The sequence below is a fragment of the Ichthyophthirius multifiliis genome (genome assembly GCF_000220395.1).
Source record: "Ichthyophthirius multifiliis unplaced genomic scaffold scaff_1120509251051, whole genome shotgun sequence".
NCBI classification, from domain to species: domain Eukaryota; phylum Ciliophora; class Oligohymenophorea; order Hymenostomatida; genus Ichthyophthirius; species Ichthyophthirius multifiliis.
In genome coordinates, this window is record NW_004086250.1 from 1 (window position 1) to 15,511 (window position 15,511).

The 15,511-nt window shown below is 16.7% G+C and overlaps 4 protein-coding genes across 4 annotated transcripts, besides 34 other annotated features; 3 read left to right on the forward strand and 1 right to left on the reverse strand. All coding sequences in view use genetic code 6, as the record gives it.

The window, feature by feature from the left end:
- Nucleotides 1-84: a microsatellite.
- A 75-nt stretch (nt 85-159) lies between these two features.
- Nucleotides 160-204: a microsatellite.
- Nucleotides 186-232: a microsatellite.
- Nucleotides 233-251: 19 nt separating this feature from the next.
- Nucleotides 252-293: a microsatellite.
- A 123-nt stretch (nt 294-416) lies between these two features.
- Nucleotides 417-474: a microsatellite.
- Nucleotides 475-865: 391 nt separating this feature from the next.
- Nucleotides 866-917: a microsatellite.
- Nucleotides 918-997: 80 nt separating this feature from the next.
- Nucleotides 998-1,046: a microsatellite.
- A 40-nt stretch (nt 1,047-1,086) lies between these two features.
- Nucleotides 1,087-1,147: a microsatellite.
- A 1,971-nt stretch (nt 1,148-3,118) lies between these two features.
- Nucleotides 3,119-3,173: a microsatellite.
- A 603-nt stretch (nt 3,174-3,776) lies between these two features.
- IMG5_134920 (hypothetical protein) lies at nt 3,777-4,190 on the forward strand (the record flags this gene model as incomplete). Its single annotated transcript, XM_004031857.1, has 1 exon — nt 3,777-4,190. A coding segment is annotated over one exon (411 nt), but the record flags the coding sequence as incomplete, so codon positions are not given.
- Nucleotides 4,191-4,206: 16 nt separating this feature from the next.
- Nucleotides 4,207-4,246: a microsatellite.
- A 261-nt stretch (nt 4,247-4,507) lies between these two features.
- Nucleotides 4,508-4,584: a microsatellite.
- Nucleotides 4,509-4,579: a microsatellite.
- Nucleotides 4,510-4,552: a microsatellite.
- Nucleotides 4,537-4,584: a microsatellite.
- Nucleotides 4,585-5,414: 830 nt separating this feature from the next.
- Nucleotides 5,415-5,475: a microsatellite.
- A 362-nt stretch (nt 5,476-5,837) lies between these two features.
- Nucleotides 5,838-5,869: a microsatellite.
- Nucleotides 5,870-6,180: 311 nt separating this feature from the next.
- On the forward strand, nt 6,181-9,367 carry IMG5_134930 (leishmanolysin family protein, putative; the record flags this gene model as incomplete). Its single annotated transcript, XM_004031858.1, has 4 exons — nt 6,181-6,801; nt 6,875-7,327; nt 7,460-7,909; nt 9,338-9,367. 4 exons carry the CDS (start codon nt 6,181-6,183, stop codon nt 9,365-9,367), a joined length of 1,554 nt encoding a protein of 517 aa, XP_004031906.1.
- Nucleotides 6,803-6,865: a microsatellite.
- Nucleotides 7,843-8,357: a microsatellite.
- Nucleotides 9,020-9,062: a microsatellite.
- Nucleotides 9,261-9,301: a microsatellite.
- Nucleotides 9,282-9,327: a microsatellite.
- Nucleotides 9,368-10,749: 1,382 nt separating the features above from the next.
- Nucleotides 10,750-10,783: a microsatellite.
- A 67-nt stretch (nt 10,784-10,850) lies between these two features.
- Nucleotides 10,851-10,884: a microsatellite.
- Nucleotides 10,885-10,907: 23 nt separating this feature from the next.
- Nucleotides 10,908-11,243: a microsatellite.
- Nucleotides 10,931-10,982: a microsatellite.
- Nucleotides 10,939-10,996: a microsatellite.
- Nucleotides 10,987-11,068: a microsatellite.
- Nucleotides 10,991-11,183: a microsatellite.
- Nucleotides 11,009-11,052: a microsatellite.
- Nucleotides 11,046-11,079: a microsatellite.
- Nucleotides 11,169-11,206: a microsatellite.
- Nucleotides 11,244-11,346: 103 nt separating the features above from the next.
- Nucleotides 11,347-11,376: a microsatellite.
- Nucleotides 11,377-11,573: 197 nt separating this feature from the next.
- Nucleotides 11,574-11,736: a microsatellite.
- Nucleotides 11,576-11,716: a microsatellite.
- Nucleotides 11,737-11,880: 144 nt separating the features above from the next.
- IMG5_134940 (hypothetical protein) lies at nt 11,881-12,519 on the reverse strand (the record flags this gene model as incomplete). The annotated part of the gene is made up of 1 exon (XM_004031859.1): nt 11,881-12,519. One exon carries the CDS (start codon nt 12,517-12,519, stop codon nt 11,881-11,883), a length of 639 nt encoding a protein of 212 aa, XP_004031907.1.
- Nucleotides 12,520-13,622: 1,103 nt separating this feature from the next.
- On the forward strand, nt 13,623-15,443 carry IMG5_134950 (hypothetical protein; the record flags this gene model as incomplete). Its single annotated transcript, XM_004031860.1, has 4 exons — nt 13,623-14,329; nt 15,184-15,269; nt 15,332-15,366; nt 15,429-15,443. 4 exons carry the CDS (start codon nt 13,623-13,625, stop codon nt 15,441-15,443), a joined length of 843 nt encoding a protein of 280 aa, XP_004031908.1.
- Nucleotides 15,444-15,511: the final 68 nt, after the last annotated feature.

The following is a 15,511-nucleotide window of genomic DNA, read 5'->3' on the forward strand; positions in this document are numbered from 1 at the left end:
CCCAACCCCAACCCCAACCCCAACCCCAACCCCAACCCCAACCCCAACCCCAACCCCAACCCCAACCCCAACCCCAACCCCAACTGCACATAAACTTATATATTGCATTATATTTTTTTTAAACTTAATTTTTTCTAATTAATTTAAAAAATAATTTACTTTAAATTTTTATTAATTAATTTTTTATATATTTATATATTTAATATATTTTTATTAATAAATTTTTTATTTATATTTATATAATGAAATAGTAATTAATTATATAATTATATATAAAATTATTATTAATTATTTAATAATTTATTTAATTTTGATAAATAAAATTTATATTATTTATTTTTATAAAATTTTTACATTTAATCATATCTATTTTTTTTAATATAAATAAAAGAATATATTTTAATTTTATTATATTGTATTTATGAATTTTTGTTTATATATTTATTATATTTTTGATTATTATTTATTTAATTTATATTTTTATAAATTATATTTGGAATTTTTAACACTTTTATATTATCATATTTATTATTCTAGTAAAATTTATAATTAACTATTTAAGCTGTATGATAAATCTAAATATGTATAAAAATAACAATAATAATAAGTTGAGAAAAAAAAAAAACCTATTTTTAGATTTGTTATTAAAATTTTTTTGCAAGATATTTATAATAGTTTAAAAAAAAATATAGTTATAAAAAACATTACAAATTTTAAATACATGTTTAATTCTTTTCAAATTTAACTGCGTTTACTTTAATAAAATTTCTATCATTCTTAATTTCTGATATATTTTTGTAAAAGAATTTTTATATAATATTATTTTACTTGTTTAAATTAATTTTATAATTATAAAAATGCATTAAAAAATTAATTTCGTTTGACAAATAACATAATTTTTTACAAAAATTAATTTTACAATAAAATATTATAAAAAAAAAATATATATGTATTAAAAATATTTAATTAATAAGTTTTTATGGTTTGTTAAATTTTCTATATATACATATATATATATATATATATATATATATATATATATATATTCAAATTTTTTTAATAATATTATTAGCTAATTTTATTATTTTTAAAAAAATTAAATCTAAAAAAATAAATGAAAAAAACTAAAATTTAAAAAAGCTAAATTACTCAAAATTCATTTGAAAATTATAGTATAGGTTCCTCATCATCTTAAAAAAGTTTTATAATTGATGATATACTAAAAAGTGTTGAAATAATATAATCATCACACAAAAAAAGTTATGTTTAAGATGAGTAAATACTATAATAACCTTAAAAATGTATTAAAATATTTTTTTCTTTAATATAATTAATTTAATTTCAAATTAAAAAGAAAAAGATAATCAAATAAATGAAATTAAAAATGAAAGTTTAATGAATAGTTTATTTTAAAATTTAATTTAGGAAGTATTAAATGAGTTTTAAGAAGAAATACTTTAACCATTTTTAAGACTGATTTAATTTAAGAAATATCAAATGTAAGAAAATTTTTAGAAACTTGAATTATTAGAAAAATAATTTTAACATTAAAAGAAAAAATATTTGCAATTTATTGATTTAGATAAAGAAAGTCAAATTTTCGAACATATAAATTAACTTAAATAATAAATAGTACAATTAATAAACGAAAACAATGAAAATAATTTGTTATACGATTAATTTTTAATAGAAAATAAATTAATTAACAACCAATATTTTGAATAAATTGCATTAAAAATAGACGAAGCGAACTTAGAACTTAGAAATTATGTTTAAAATAAAATCAAAAAGTAGAATTTTGAAAATGGTTAATCTTAGTGCGACGGCATAAAAACACAAAAAATAAATGACAGTAATAAAATATCAATAATAAATGATATAGAATATATATAGTAAACTTAAAGAAAAGAAAAATAAGAAAACCTTAGTTTATCTTAATAGTTATAATAATTTTAGTTTTTTAAAAATAATTAAAGATATGAACGCAGCTATTCTTTACAATCAAAATATTCTGAAAATTCGATTTAACATTAAATTTCTGAATAATCATAATAATCTATAAAAATATTGGACTAATTTTAGCAAAACAAACAAAGAAGTGAAACGAATACAAAAAAAAAAAAAATTGGAAAAAAAATAATTATAAATGATATATTTTAAAAATAAAATATGAGTTTAGAATAAAAATAAATATAATAAATAAAAAATAATTTAAATGATAATTTTTTAACACAAAAAAAAAAAAATTAACTATTTAGCAAATGTTTATAATAAGAAAAAACATAAAATAATGTAATAAATTTTAGCACATTTAAATTATAAAGAATGAAAAACAATAATATAAACTGAGTTAAAATTTAATATAAAAGTTCAATAATTTTAAAAAAAATTAAATATTTTTATTTTACTGTTTAATTTTGTTTTTATAAAATCTTTTCTTTAATTTTTTTTTATTTTAAATTTAATTATTAAAATGCTTTTGTTTCGTCTGAAGATTAATTTAATATTATCAATTTATATATAAAGTTTAACTATTTAAATTAATTTTTAAATTATTTATAGTAATATAGTCATTATAAGTATTTATAAAAAAAAATTATTAAGTATTAATAAATTAATAAAATCAGTAGTTTTAAAATTACATATAAATAAAATAAATATATTTTGTTTTATTTTTTTGCTAAAAATTTAATATTAATTTTATAAAATATTAAAAATAAGTTAAGGTTCAATTAGTTTTAAAGGAGATATTTTTGAATTTTGTATAATAATTCTAAAATTAATTTTAAATAGATTTAATTAATTTTTTTTTTATAAAGTGTTAAAAAACTTATATCTTTAGCTTATTTTTTATTAAAATAATTATTTTTCTCCTAATTTGAATTTAAATAAAATAAATATTAATATTATTTATACTCCTTTTCTAAGTTTTAATTAAAAAATTACTAAATATTAACTTATTTTATAAATTAACTTGAGAAAAAAAATTATAAATTCATTATAAAAATTAAAAAAATAAGATAAATAATAATAAAAAAAATTATAATTTATTATAATAGAATTTTATTTTAAATAAAATAAAAATCATATCAAATTTTAAAAACAAAAAAAGAAATAAATAAAATTTAAAATATATTTAAAATAATTTATAATAAAATTATAATATTTTTAATTTTGTTGCTTTATATTTTATATAAAATTAGAACATTTTGAATTTTAAAAATAATTAATTAATAAAATATAAATATATAAAGCAATTAATAAAAATTACAATAATAAGTAGTAGATATAATTAATGCATTTTTATAATTTAATAAAAAAAAATGTTTTCTTAAATTATTAAACTTATTTTTTATGAAAATTATAGATTGTATTAAAGAATATTAAATAAAAATAATTACTTTTATATTTATAATATAATCATAATAGTAAAATTTCATAAAATATTATCGATGAATAAACGCTTTTTTTATAAGTTATAAATTGAAAAATATAATAATCCTAAATATTATATATATAAATAATAATGCATTTTGAAATATCAAAACATCAAAGCCAAACCGAAGATAACTGCCAAAAGTTATTTAGTGTTTTAGATAAAGATAAAGACGGATAAATTTGTGTTTAAGATATAAAAGCCTTTATTACAAAAATAAATATAGATAGCTTAAACAGTCTCAATGAATTGAATACATTATCAACATTAAAACATTAAAATAGTTCCAAATCGCATTAATCGAATTTTAGCAATTGTACATAATCAGAATAAAATATTTAAATTACACAATAATTTTTTAATATACCAAAATCTTTACAAAACATTAATGAAGAAATTATTAATGAGAATTTTAGTTGTAATATAAAGGAATAAATTTTATAATCAATAGAAGATATTAATATTAAATAAGAGGACTTTTAATAAAATTTAAAATAATAATATGAAAGTAAAGATGATTAATATTTACATTATTCCTATATGTTTCATTTGCTAAATAATCATTTTGATGGACTGAATAAATATGATATAATGGCTTTTTTAAGTAATTTGGGTGAGGATATAGAAGAATAGGAATTAGAAGAAATTATTTAATATTATGATAAAGATAATAACGGAAGGTTAAATTATTAAGAATTCATGTAAATGATTTGTCATGAGAATATGTAAACTAATTAAGATAATGATATATGATAAAAATATATTATAAAAAAAAAAATTAAAATTAAAAAAATTTAAAAGTAAAAAAAACCATAAACTTGAAAAATATTAGTATGCTAAAAATGAATAAACTTTTACTTATCATTTTTATTTATTTACATTTATAATTTATTTATTTTCACTTTTTCATTTTCTGATAATCTTAAAATTATTAAAATTAAATTTGAGAAATTCAAAAATTAAGAAGTATTATTTATTATATTTTTTTTAAATTAGAATTAAGTTGTTTTTTAATTAAATAAATTTATTTTATATATTAATTCACTTTATATTACATGTATGTACATATAAATAAATATTTTTTTTTAATAATATTATATTTTAAATATATTTTTTATAATATAATTTATTTATATATATTTTATTTAAAAATAAAATAAATTATATCTTTATTAACTAACACCAACAGAATTTTGTAATTCTTTTTATTCCAAATAAAAAATATTTAGGTGTAATTTTTGTTTCATTTATTAATAAGTTTAATAACTATTTATCTTGTTAAAATATCATTTTATAGAAGGTTAAAAAAGTCATAAAACTATTAGACTATTATAGTTACTTTTATAAAAATCAAACATCGTTTTCATATTATTATTATTAAATTATCCATTACAAGCATAAATATGAGTCAGCTATAAATGATCAATATAATTTTAAGGTTAAAATATTCTTTTATTTTCTGAAAAATTGTATTTTTTGAAAAAAAATCTAGATATATTTATTAAACTTAATAAGGATTATATTTTTACAATTTATTATTATTATCCTTTACAAAAGAAAAAAAATGATTCAATATTTTTTTAATCATTTTATATATTTACACATTCAATGCAAACATATTAATTATATAGAAAAGTTTATTATATTTTGCAAAATTGGAAATTACTTCCAAATTAAAAACTAATTGTTTCGTCATTTATTTGTAAATTTAAATTTTTTATAATTGAATTTTCATATATTTTATTTAAAAGAGTTTTTTTATATTAACTAAATAAATATCATTTTTAATATAAGAAAATAAATAAAAACATTTAATACTATAAAAATTTTCATAAAAATATTTTTTATATGAATTTTTAATCTATTTAAAAATATATTTTTATTTCTGATAATGTAATTATTATAATATTACATTAATATAAATTCTTTTAACTATATATTGAACATATAATAATCATCATATATAAAATTAAAATTATTAATTTAATGAAAACTAAAATATAATTTTTGTTTAATATAATAAAATAAATTAAAATTTTAAAAATTAAGTAAAAAAAATTAAAAAAATAATACATATTTAATTTTTAAACATTGAATATTTAATGATGAAAACATATTAAAATAATTATTTTATTTTTATTAGATTTAAAAAAAAAAATATAAAGAAAATTATAATAAATTAAAAAAAAATTTATTTATTTTATAAAATTAATTATTAAAAAAATATAATATATATATATTTAAAAAATTTAATAACATTTAATAAAAAATAAAAATTAAATTAATAAAAAACATAATTAAAAAATTATACTTATTTAATAAAATATCTTTAAAGTATTATAAAATGTTTAATAAAATAAAAATATAAATTATTATTATATCATATCATTGATATTATTATTAATAATAATAATAATAATAATAAAAATAATATTATAATATTCCTATTTTTTTTTATTTTTTTTATTTTATTTAAATTTGTAATATTTTTTTTTTCACTCTTTTTTATAAATATAAATTACTTAAATAATTATTATTTAATAAAATAAATTATGTTTACTTTTATTCAAATTCTTTTTATTATCTATATTTTATCTTTTTCAAAAAAAATCCTTGATGAATGTCAACATAATCTTATTGAAGGTCCATTTTACTAATAATTATTTGAAGATTACAAAAAACAAAAAGACCAAAAAGATAATTTTTATAGAACATTATCTCCATAAGAACCTTAGCCAATAAGGATGACTATAGACTATATGTTTAGCGATATGCCCGATAGCGTATTATCAAATTAATAAAAATTATATTTAAAAAAACTTATATCTGTAGCTTTTATGTATTTTTCAAAATTAATCAAAGTATATCCTATAATCGGTAATAATATATTGCGTAGTTCAATTGCAGACTGTAACAAAGCTGTGATACCTGATCAAGATCGAACAATAGGAATTCCTAATTCCGATTTTCATTTTTATTCTACTTATTTTAATGATTCAAATGTAAATATAATTGCAAGTGCCGGTTCTTGTTTTTTTAGCAAAATAGAAAAAAGACCTACTTTTGCAAGAATCAAGTATAATCTAGCTTTTATTAATTTTTAAGGGGATGCATAGGTATTTAGATCTAACTTATAAACTATTTTACATGAATTTATTCATGCTTTAGGATTTGCAGAAGGATATATAAGATATTGGATCGATCCTGATACAGGAAATTCATATGAAAAAGATACTAATAAAATTATAAAAACTGTAAAAGTAAGAGGAATTGATAGCATTGTTTTATATTCTAAATAAGTATTAAGAATTACAAGAAAACACTATAATTGTCCTACAGCAGAAGGAATGCTTTTAGAAAATAATGTATATATATATATATATATATTATATATATATAAATTTTAATAAATATATAAATATATATATAAATTTATAGGGAATGAATTCAGCATCTAACGGTTCACATTGGGAAAAAACAATAATTGCAAATGAAATAATGTGTGGATCTGGTTTTGGTAATTTACGAACAATAACAATGTTTACAGTATCCTTATTAAGGGACACTGGATTTTATCCATTAATAGACTAAAACTTTGCTGGAATAACAGCTTGGGGAAGAAATAAAGGTTGCAATTTTTTAACTTCTAATTGTTAAAATCCTCCTTTATACCCTGAATTCTCGATTCCAGATTTAAAATATACATGCACATTTGACAAAACAGCTTTAGGAGTCTCCAATATATCTTCAATGTTTGATACTTAATGTTACTCTGTGACTGGTTATTCTACTTGGACTTGTACAATAGAATCAAATAAAAGTTCAGGAAGTGATAAAAGATATGAATATTTTGGGTTTGATAGTCGATGCTTTTAAAGTACGTCTTCATAAGTATTATATTCTTCAAGTTATTTAAGCTATTTAAATAGATGCCATAAATATAAATGTAATGATGAAGGAGACCAAATAATAATAACAATAACTTAGTTAAATTTAGAAATACTATGCAATTAAAATAATAAGGGATAATAAATACAAATTATACAAAATGATATTCGTGGAGGATATTTAACTTGTCCTAATGATTTATCTGAATATTGTAACAACACAAAGTAGTGTTAAAACGATTATTGTTCATATAATGGAATATGTATAAATGGTTTTTGTATTTGTATTTCAGGGTATGGTGGAATAGATTGCTCTATAGTTTGTTCAGAGGCAGTTCAAGACAATAAATGCATAACTTAATGTCCTATAGGAACCTTTTAAGGTCCAGATAATGTTTGTAGGAATTTCTGCCCTCAATCATATTTTAAATAAGGGTAATAATGCATAAGCTGTCACCCGATATGCCAAGAATGTACAGGAAGTTCTCCAAATGAATGCACAGCATGTAATTTTGCTGAGTGTTATTTTGAAGAAAATACTTGTGTAGAAAAATGCTCACCAAACATGTTTTTAAACCCAGATAATGTATGTAGAAACACATGCCCAAATAAATATTTTAAATTAAATGGAATATGTGAAAAATGTCATCCTACCTGCTAAGAATGCACAGGAAGTTCTTCAAATGACTGCTCAGTGTGTTATTTTGAAGAAAATATTTGTGTAGAAAAATGCTCACCAAACATGTTTTTAAACACAGATAATGTATGTAGAAACACATGCCCAAATAAATATTTTAAATTAAATGGAATATGTGAAAAATGTCATCCTACCTGCTAAAAATGCACAGGAAGTTCTTCAAATGACTGCTCAGTGTGTTATTTTGAAGAAAATATTTGTGTAGAAAAATGCTCCCCAAGCATGTTTTTAAACCCAGATAATGTATGTAGAAACACATGCCCAAATAAATATTTTAAATTAAATGGAATATGTGAAAAATGTCATCCTACCTGCTAAGAATGCACAGGAAGTTCTTAAAAAGAATGCACTAAATGTTATCCTCTATATTTTTACTAAGAAAATGCATGTGTTTAATAATGTTCAACTGACTTTTTTCAAAATCAAGATCTTACATGTAAAAAAAATTGCCCAGATTCTTAATTTCCTTTAAATGGAATTTGTACTTAATGTCATTAAAAATGCTTTTAATGCACAGGAAGTAGTGAAAAATAATGCAATAAATGTAAATAAGGGCTTTTTTTGTAAGTAAATGAATGTGTTGAGATTTGTGATATTGAAAATGGGTATAAACTTTAAGGGGAAATATGTAATTTTTGCGAAAAAGGCAAAATATTGACTTACGATTTTTAATGTGTGGATGTGTGTCCGATAAATACTTATTATAATTAGAGTATGTGTAAGCTGTGTACTTAGAATTTATGTGAAAAATAAGATATTTAAAAAATAATAGATTTTAAAATATTTTCTAAAAAGAAAAATAATGTAGATGTTTTATTTGATACCTTTATTCCTGGTTTATGGCTTTATTTTGATTAGATATATGTGTAAATATAAGAATTTAAATATTTTTAAGTTAATAAAAATTATATAAATGAAAATTAAATTTCTTTAGAACTTAATTTTTATAGAAATCCTCCTAATTAATTATTAGATTTAGTTGTTTTTTTTAGTAAAAACATAATAAAAAATATGACTTAAGAATAAAAAAAAATAAGCTTAATATTTTATTTCTAGGTAGATGAAAATATTAAATAAAATTTGAATAATGTAAAGAATTCAATTTAAGTTTTATCTATAATATTTTTAATTTTTATCATTTTTATATTGATTTTTGGAAAATTTTAAATTTATTAATCTTTAATTGATATGCTTTAAATCACTTTCATGATGAAATTAATCAATATAAAGTATTTATTTATATAATTTTTTTCTTTATATTTTTTTTTATTAAATTTTTTTATAAATATATTTATTAAATTATTTTTCTTTTTATAGTAATCCCTATAATTTAGATGTATTTTATGATGGTTATAATATTTTTAAAATACCATTTTTCAATGTTTTTTAAGATTACTATTTGATTTAACATTAAACAAAGGATAAATTCAAATAAAATAAAATAAACGGATTTTTTATTGCAAATATTGGTATTTCATTTAAAAATATTTTATATTTATTAATTAATAAAGGTTCTAATTTTTTATTTTTTGTAATAATTTTTGTATTTGATTAATTTCTTGAATTATATTTAAAACTTTTAAAAATTGGTACAAATACTCACGATATAATTTAAAATATAAAATTAAAATTAAGAAGGGAAATATATTTTTAATTTTTATGGATTTCTTATTTAAATTTAACTTTTTCTTCATTTTTATAATTAAATTCACTTGAATATAATTAACATGGTTTAGAAATATTAAATTATATATTAGTTATTTTTGGTTATATAATAGTTTTAATACCATTGATATTCACTTTTTTAATATTCAAATAAAAATTCTAAGAAAAATTAAAGTTTTTATATGAAGAAAATTTAAAATTTAAATACTTTAATTTAGTTTTATATTTTAGAAAATTCCTTTTTGCATTCCTTATAGTAGCTTTTTACGAATTTCCTTTCGTAATAATAAGCTTTTTATCTTTAAATCATATATTAATGATATTTTTAATAATAAAAAAAAAGCCTTATTATCAAAAAAGATATAATATATAAAATATTATATAAAATATATTCCTTTTTATTGGAACTTTTTTAAATTATTTTTTGATTGAAATTGATTATTTAGATGAAAATATAAGAATAAATTACGGATGGGCAATAATTTCATTTTTCTACATACTTTTTTTGATTGAATATATTATTTTTTTATATGATTTTTAAAAGTTAATTTATGTAAAAATTAAAACTGTAATAGGATATATACAATAAAATAACAAAAAAAAAATCTATACTTGCAAATAATCAGAAAAAAAGAATTTTGCAGCAAGTAACATGTAAATTAATTCACAAAATGTATATTTCGATAAAATAAATAGCCCATGTAAAATAAAATTAAATTTTATATTACCTGAAAATATTTAATAAAAAATAAACAATTAAGAATAAAATGTTATAGAAACTAAAAATAAAATTCAAATTATATAAGAAAATGAATATAATAAATCATCAGCAAGATAATCTAAGAATATTTTTTTTACATAGTAATAAGAAATAAGTGATTTATAGAAAAATAATAATGATATAACAATAATTAATCAAAAAAAAAAAATAAAAAATTAATAAATAATACATATTAGAAATAAATTTCTAAATTTTTATCCAGCTTTTTCTAAAAATTAAACTGATGCAGGAAGTCCAAATACATTTAAATGATTATTATTATTTTTTTAAAATATATAATATTATTAAATTAAATTAAATTAAATTAAATTAAATTATATATATATATATAATTTATAAATTAAATATTTTATAAATGTATTTTTATATAAATAAGAACGTCCTTTTTTTTTATAATTTTTTTTATATTTTTTATATATTTATAATATTTAAATAAATATTTTATTTTTTTAAGAAAAAATATAATATTTTTAATATTTATATATTTTAATTTTTATATATTAATAAATATTTATAATATATAAAAATATATAATTATTTTTTAAATAAATATATAAAAAATTATATAAATAAAATATATTAAATATTTTTTATTTAAATATTATTTTTTTAAGAAAAAATATAATATTTTTAATATTTATTTATATTTATTTTTATATATTGATAAATATTTATAATATATAAAAATATATATTTATTTCTTAAATAAATATATAAAAAATTATATAAATAAAATATATTATATTTATATTTTTAATTTAACTATTTTTTTTTTAAAAAGAATCTTTTTTAAAAAAATATTAGATATTTTTTATTTATTTTCTATTATAAATTAATATATAATCTATTATTTTTTTTTAAAAAAATTGTTTTTAATAATTTTTTTTTTTATTTTTTATTTATTTTTTATAAAATAATTAATTAAAAGGATTTTTATAATATATAATTAATAAAGTTTTTAATTTATAGTAATATTAGATTAATTTTTTTTTTATTGAATTTTATTATTTAATTGATGACATTATAATTATCAATTTAATATTTATTAATAAAATTATTCCAAAATTTATAATTTTTATAAATAATAGTTTTATAAATAAAATTTACTATTATTATTATTTTTATATTTATATTTATCATTAATTTTTTATCATATTCTTATTAATATTTTTATTATTTTTAAATTTATATATTTATTATTATTTTTTTTTTTATTTAGATACTTATTATTATTTATTTTATTTTTATTAATTGACTTCATTATTTTTTTATTCTATCATTCTCCTTTTTAATATTTTTATTTTAGTCATATAATTATCCTTTCCTATGTTAAACTCTATTAAACCATATTCCGTCATACTTCTTTCATCCTCCTACAATAACTATCATTTTCCCTTTTTTATCTTCAGAATATTCACCTATATAATTTTTTTTCATCTAGCCAAATAAAACATCCTTTTCCATGAAATTTCCCTTTCTAAAAATTTCCTTCATAAATCTTTCCATTACAATAAATCATTTTTCCATATTCGGTAATCATTCCGACTTCAAATTATCCTTCATAATTTTTTCCTTCAAACCATATAAAAGTCCCTATTCCATTTTTTTTACTTGTTTATAATCTCCTTTATATCTACTCTCGTCTATCCACTCCTCTTCTCTAATTCCTTATTTTAAATAATTTTTCCAGTCTCCTTTATAAACAGAAACCTATGTATAGTCCCTTTTCTATGTTGCTTATTATCATCCCATTCCCCTTCATAAATATCCTCTTCTGCTGAAGTAAATCTACTCCTACCTTGTCTTTTTCCTTCTACAAAAAAACCTTCGTATTTAGAACTATCTGGCCATGTTAAAACACCCTTTCTATGCATTTTATTTCCATACCATTTTCCTATGTATGTTGAACCATTTATAAGTATTTAAGCCTTTGGAAATTCTTTAAATTTAAATTTTTCATCTGGAGGATCTATTCCGTATATATATTAAGGAAGTTTCGGTATTCGATTTTATATAGTAACAATTTATTATTATTAAGTTTGTTAGAATTCATTATAATACTATAATTTTGTGGCTTCTTGCTCTAGATAATTTATTTTGGGATTCGTTTAAGGCTTTTTTGGACTATTTTTTGTATTAAAATAATATATTTATGAATCTTCTTGATAAATATTTTATACTTAATCTGAGTTTATTTATTTCTTTCTACTGTTTTATTTTTTGTGATCTTATTGATAATTGATTTTGTTCATCTTATATATTTAATTTCCTTATTAAATAAATGTTTTCATTTTGGATTTCTTCGCTTTGACAGCTTCCCATATATATATCTGACTATGTTTTTTTAATTTACTATTTAAATTTTTTTTTTTATAATATAATAATTTAATTAAGTCTTTTAATTACTGTTTATTATTAGTTTTTAATTTTATTTTTTAGTTTAATTATTATAAATATAGTTATTAGTCAAATATAAAGTTTTGTATTTAATTTATAAAATATAAATAATAATAATTTTATTATAATTATTATACTTGAATGGAAAATAAATTTATAAATAACATATATTTAAAATAAGTAAATAATAACATTTAATTTATATTAAAAAAAATTATAAAATATTTATAATAAAAAATTTTATTTTCATGTTTATTTAAAAAAATTGATTAAAAATAAATAAATAATTACAAATAATTTAATAAAAATAAAAAAGTTAAAAAAAAGTAAAACCTAAAATATCTTCTTTTTTTTTAAAAAAAAATATATATACAAAAAAAAATGTTAAAAACCTTTACAACCCAATTAAGATATAATTTTGCATATTACCGAAAATAAACAACTCCAACTGTTTTACGTGACCCTCGTTTCACATTTAAAGGTATGAAAGTATCCCATAAGCCTAAATAAGATATTCTTCCTTACACTGAAGAAAATATTCCCATATCATAAAATTATTAAGCTGATTTATTTATAACAAGAAAACAAAAACAAATTTTAAACAGAAAACAAAAAAAATAAGTGGAATAAACTTTAATGAAATAACACATGTTTTAAGATCATTAAATACCCGAAACTATATTATTGGAACTTTAGGACTCTTTTTTATATTAAAGTCATCCTATAAAAATTCTCATTAATTTATATGAATTAGAAAAAATGGAAAACAAAAATAATGAAACAATTGATTTAATGGAACTTTCTTTGAGGAAATTAATTAATGAACAAATTCTTGAATTTAATTAAGCATCATATGGAATGCTAGTCTCTTTGGCAACTAAATATATACAATCAGATGAATTAATTTGGAAAAAGCTTCTTAATAATGCCTGTAGACTATTTACTAAGGCAGAATATTCGCAAGAAGGAATCATAAACGACAAAAAAAATGAGAAACAGTAAAGTAATTTAGTCTTTTTATTCAACAATGTCCTAAAATACGCCGAAAAATTCCAGAATCACCAAGGAATAAAGTAATTAGGAGATATAGCAGCTTCCCATTTAGTATAAAAATATGACCTAATTAAAAACACTAATTAAAAGTTCTTATTTATGTCCAACAATTTAAAAATTGTTCCTTTTAAACAACAAATGTGGACATTAAAATACATAAAAGAAAACCAAAAAAACATACAAGAACTTTCTGTGGAAACATTGACTAATTTAATTAGTGGTTTATAAAAAATGCGTGTTTAAAATTTGAAAAATGAAAAATTCGGAAACGATGTTTTAAGTTCAGATCTTTTAAATTCAATAGAATAAGAATGGATTAAAAAATTCTAAGATTAAATTTCACTTTTTGTGGTTTATTTTTATTGCTTGGGATCTTTGGGACATATTTAGGGCCAAAGTAGGGATTTTTGTATGTAATTTTGGATGAAAAATAAAGAAAAATTTTAAAATGTTAATGATTTGGCATTTTTAGGGGAAGCTTTGAGGAATTTTAAGCTTTTAAATGAAGAATATTTTGATTTTGTTAATCTTTATTTGGAAAAAAATATTGATTCTTATTTAGTTAAGAACTTTTAACCTGTTGCTATTTAATTATTAAGGGTAAAAACTTAAAAAATGTAATTTTCTATGAATGTTTTGAAAAAATTATATGGAGTTTTAGAAAGCGCTTATGTATAGGGATTCTATAAAATAAATGATGATTAGAAAATAAGGGCTCTTAAAATTATTAATAAATATGATTCAAAAATTTTTGATTTGGAGAATTCTAAACTTTATGCTTTTTTAACTAATTCGAAAAGAATTTTATGATTTATTTTTAACTTATTTTTATATAAAAAAGAAAAAAATATTTGGTGTTTTTGATTTTTTTTTTATTTATTATTTAAATAATTTTTTTTAGTACATATATTGTATAAATAAATATATTTGTTTTTTTTTTTTAACTTTATTAAAAATATCTTTTTCAAATTTACATAAAAATTCAATTAAATATATAAAAATTTGTACTTTATATAATTTTTTTTTTTTTCAAAAATAACTTGATAATTTTTTTAATAAAGGAAAAAATAAAATATACATTTTTAATTATAAATATAATTATTTATTAAATAAATTAAAAATAACAAAAATAAAATGTGTATTGAATTTGCATTCAAAAAAGCAGGAATTCCTATTATTAGAAACTTCCTTCATTCAACTGAAGGAATTGCATCGTAAAATTATATAAATTAAGTGAAAATTAATTAATATTTTTAAAAATTTAAAGTGGATTACCTTTAAGAGCTTAAAAAAATTTATCGATTCAATATACTCATAAAGTATTTAAAGACGGAACACTTGTAAGTATTAAATGTAAAAAAAAAAAAAACAAAAAATATTTAATAAAAATTATTTTATTAATATTTATATTTAAGAAATAACAAATATCGTTGATGGATTTAAATGCAAAGTATTAAATTATAATTAAACCATAAATATATATTAATAAAACTTATTTTAATAAAAAAATAGGGAGACAGCAAATGAAAATAAGATAAAATAATATCTTTTTTTAAAAATAAAGAGTCATCAAAAAAAAATTATAAAAAAAAAAT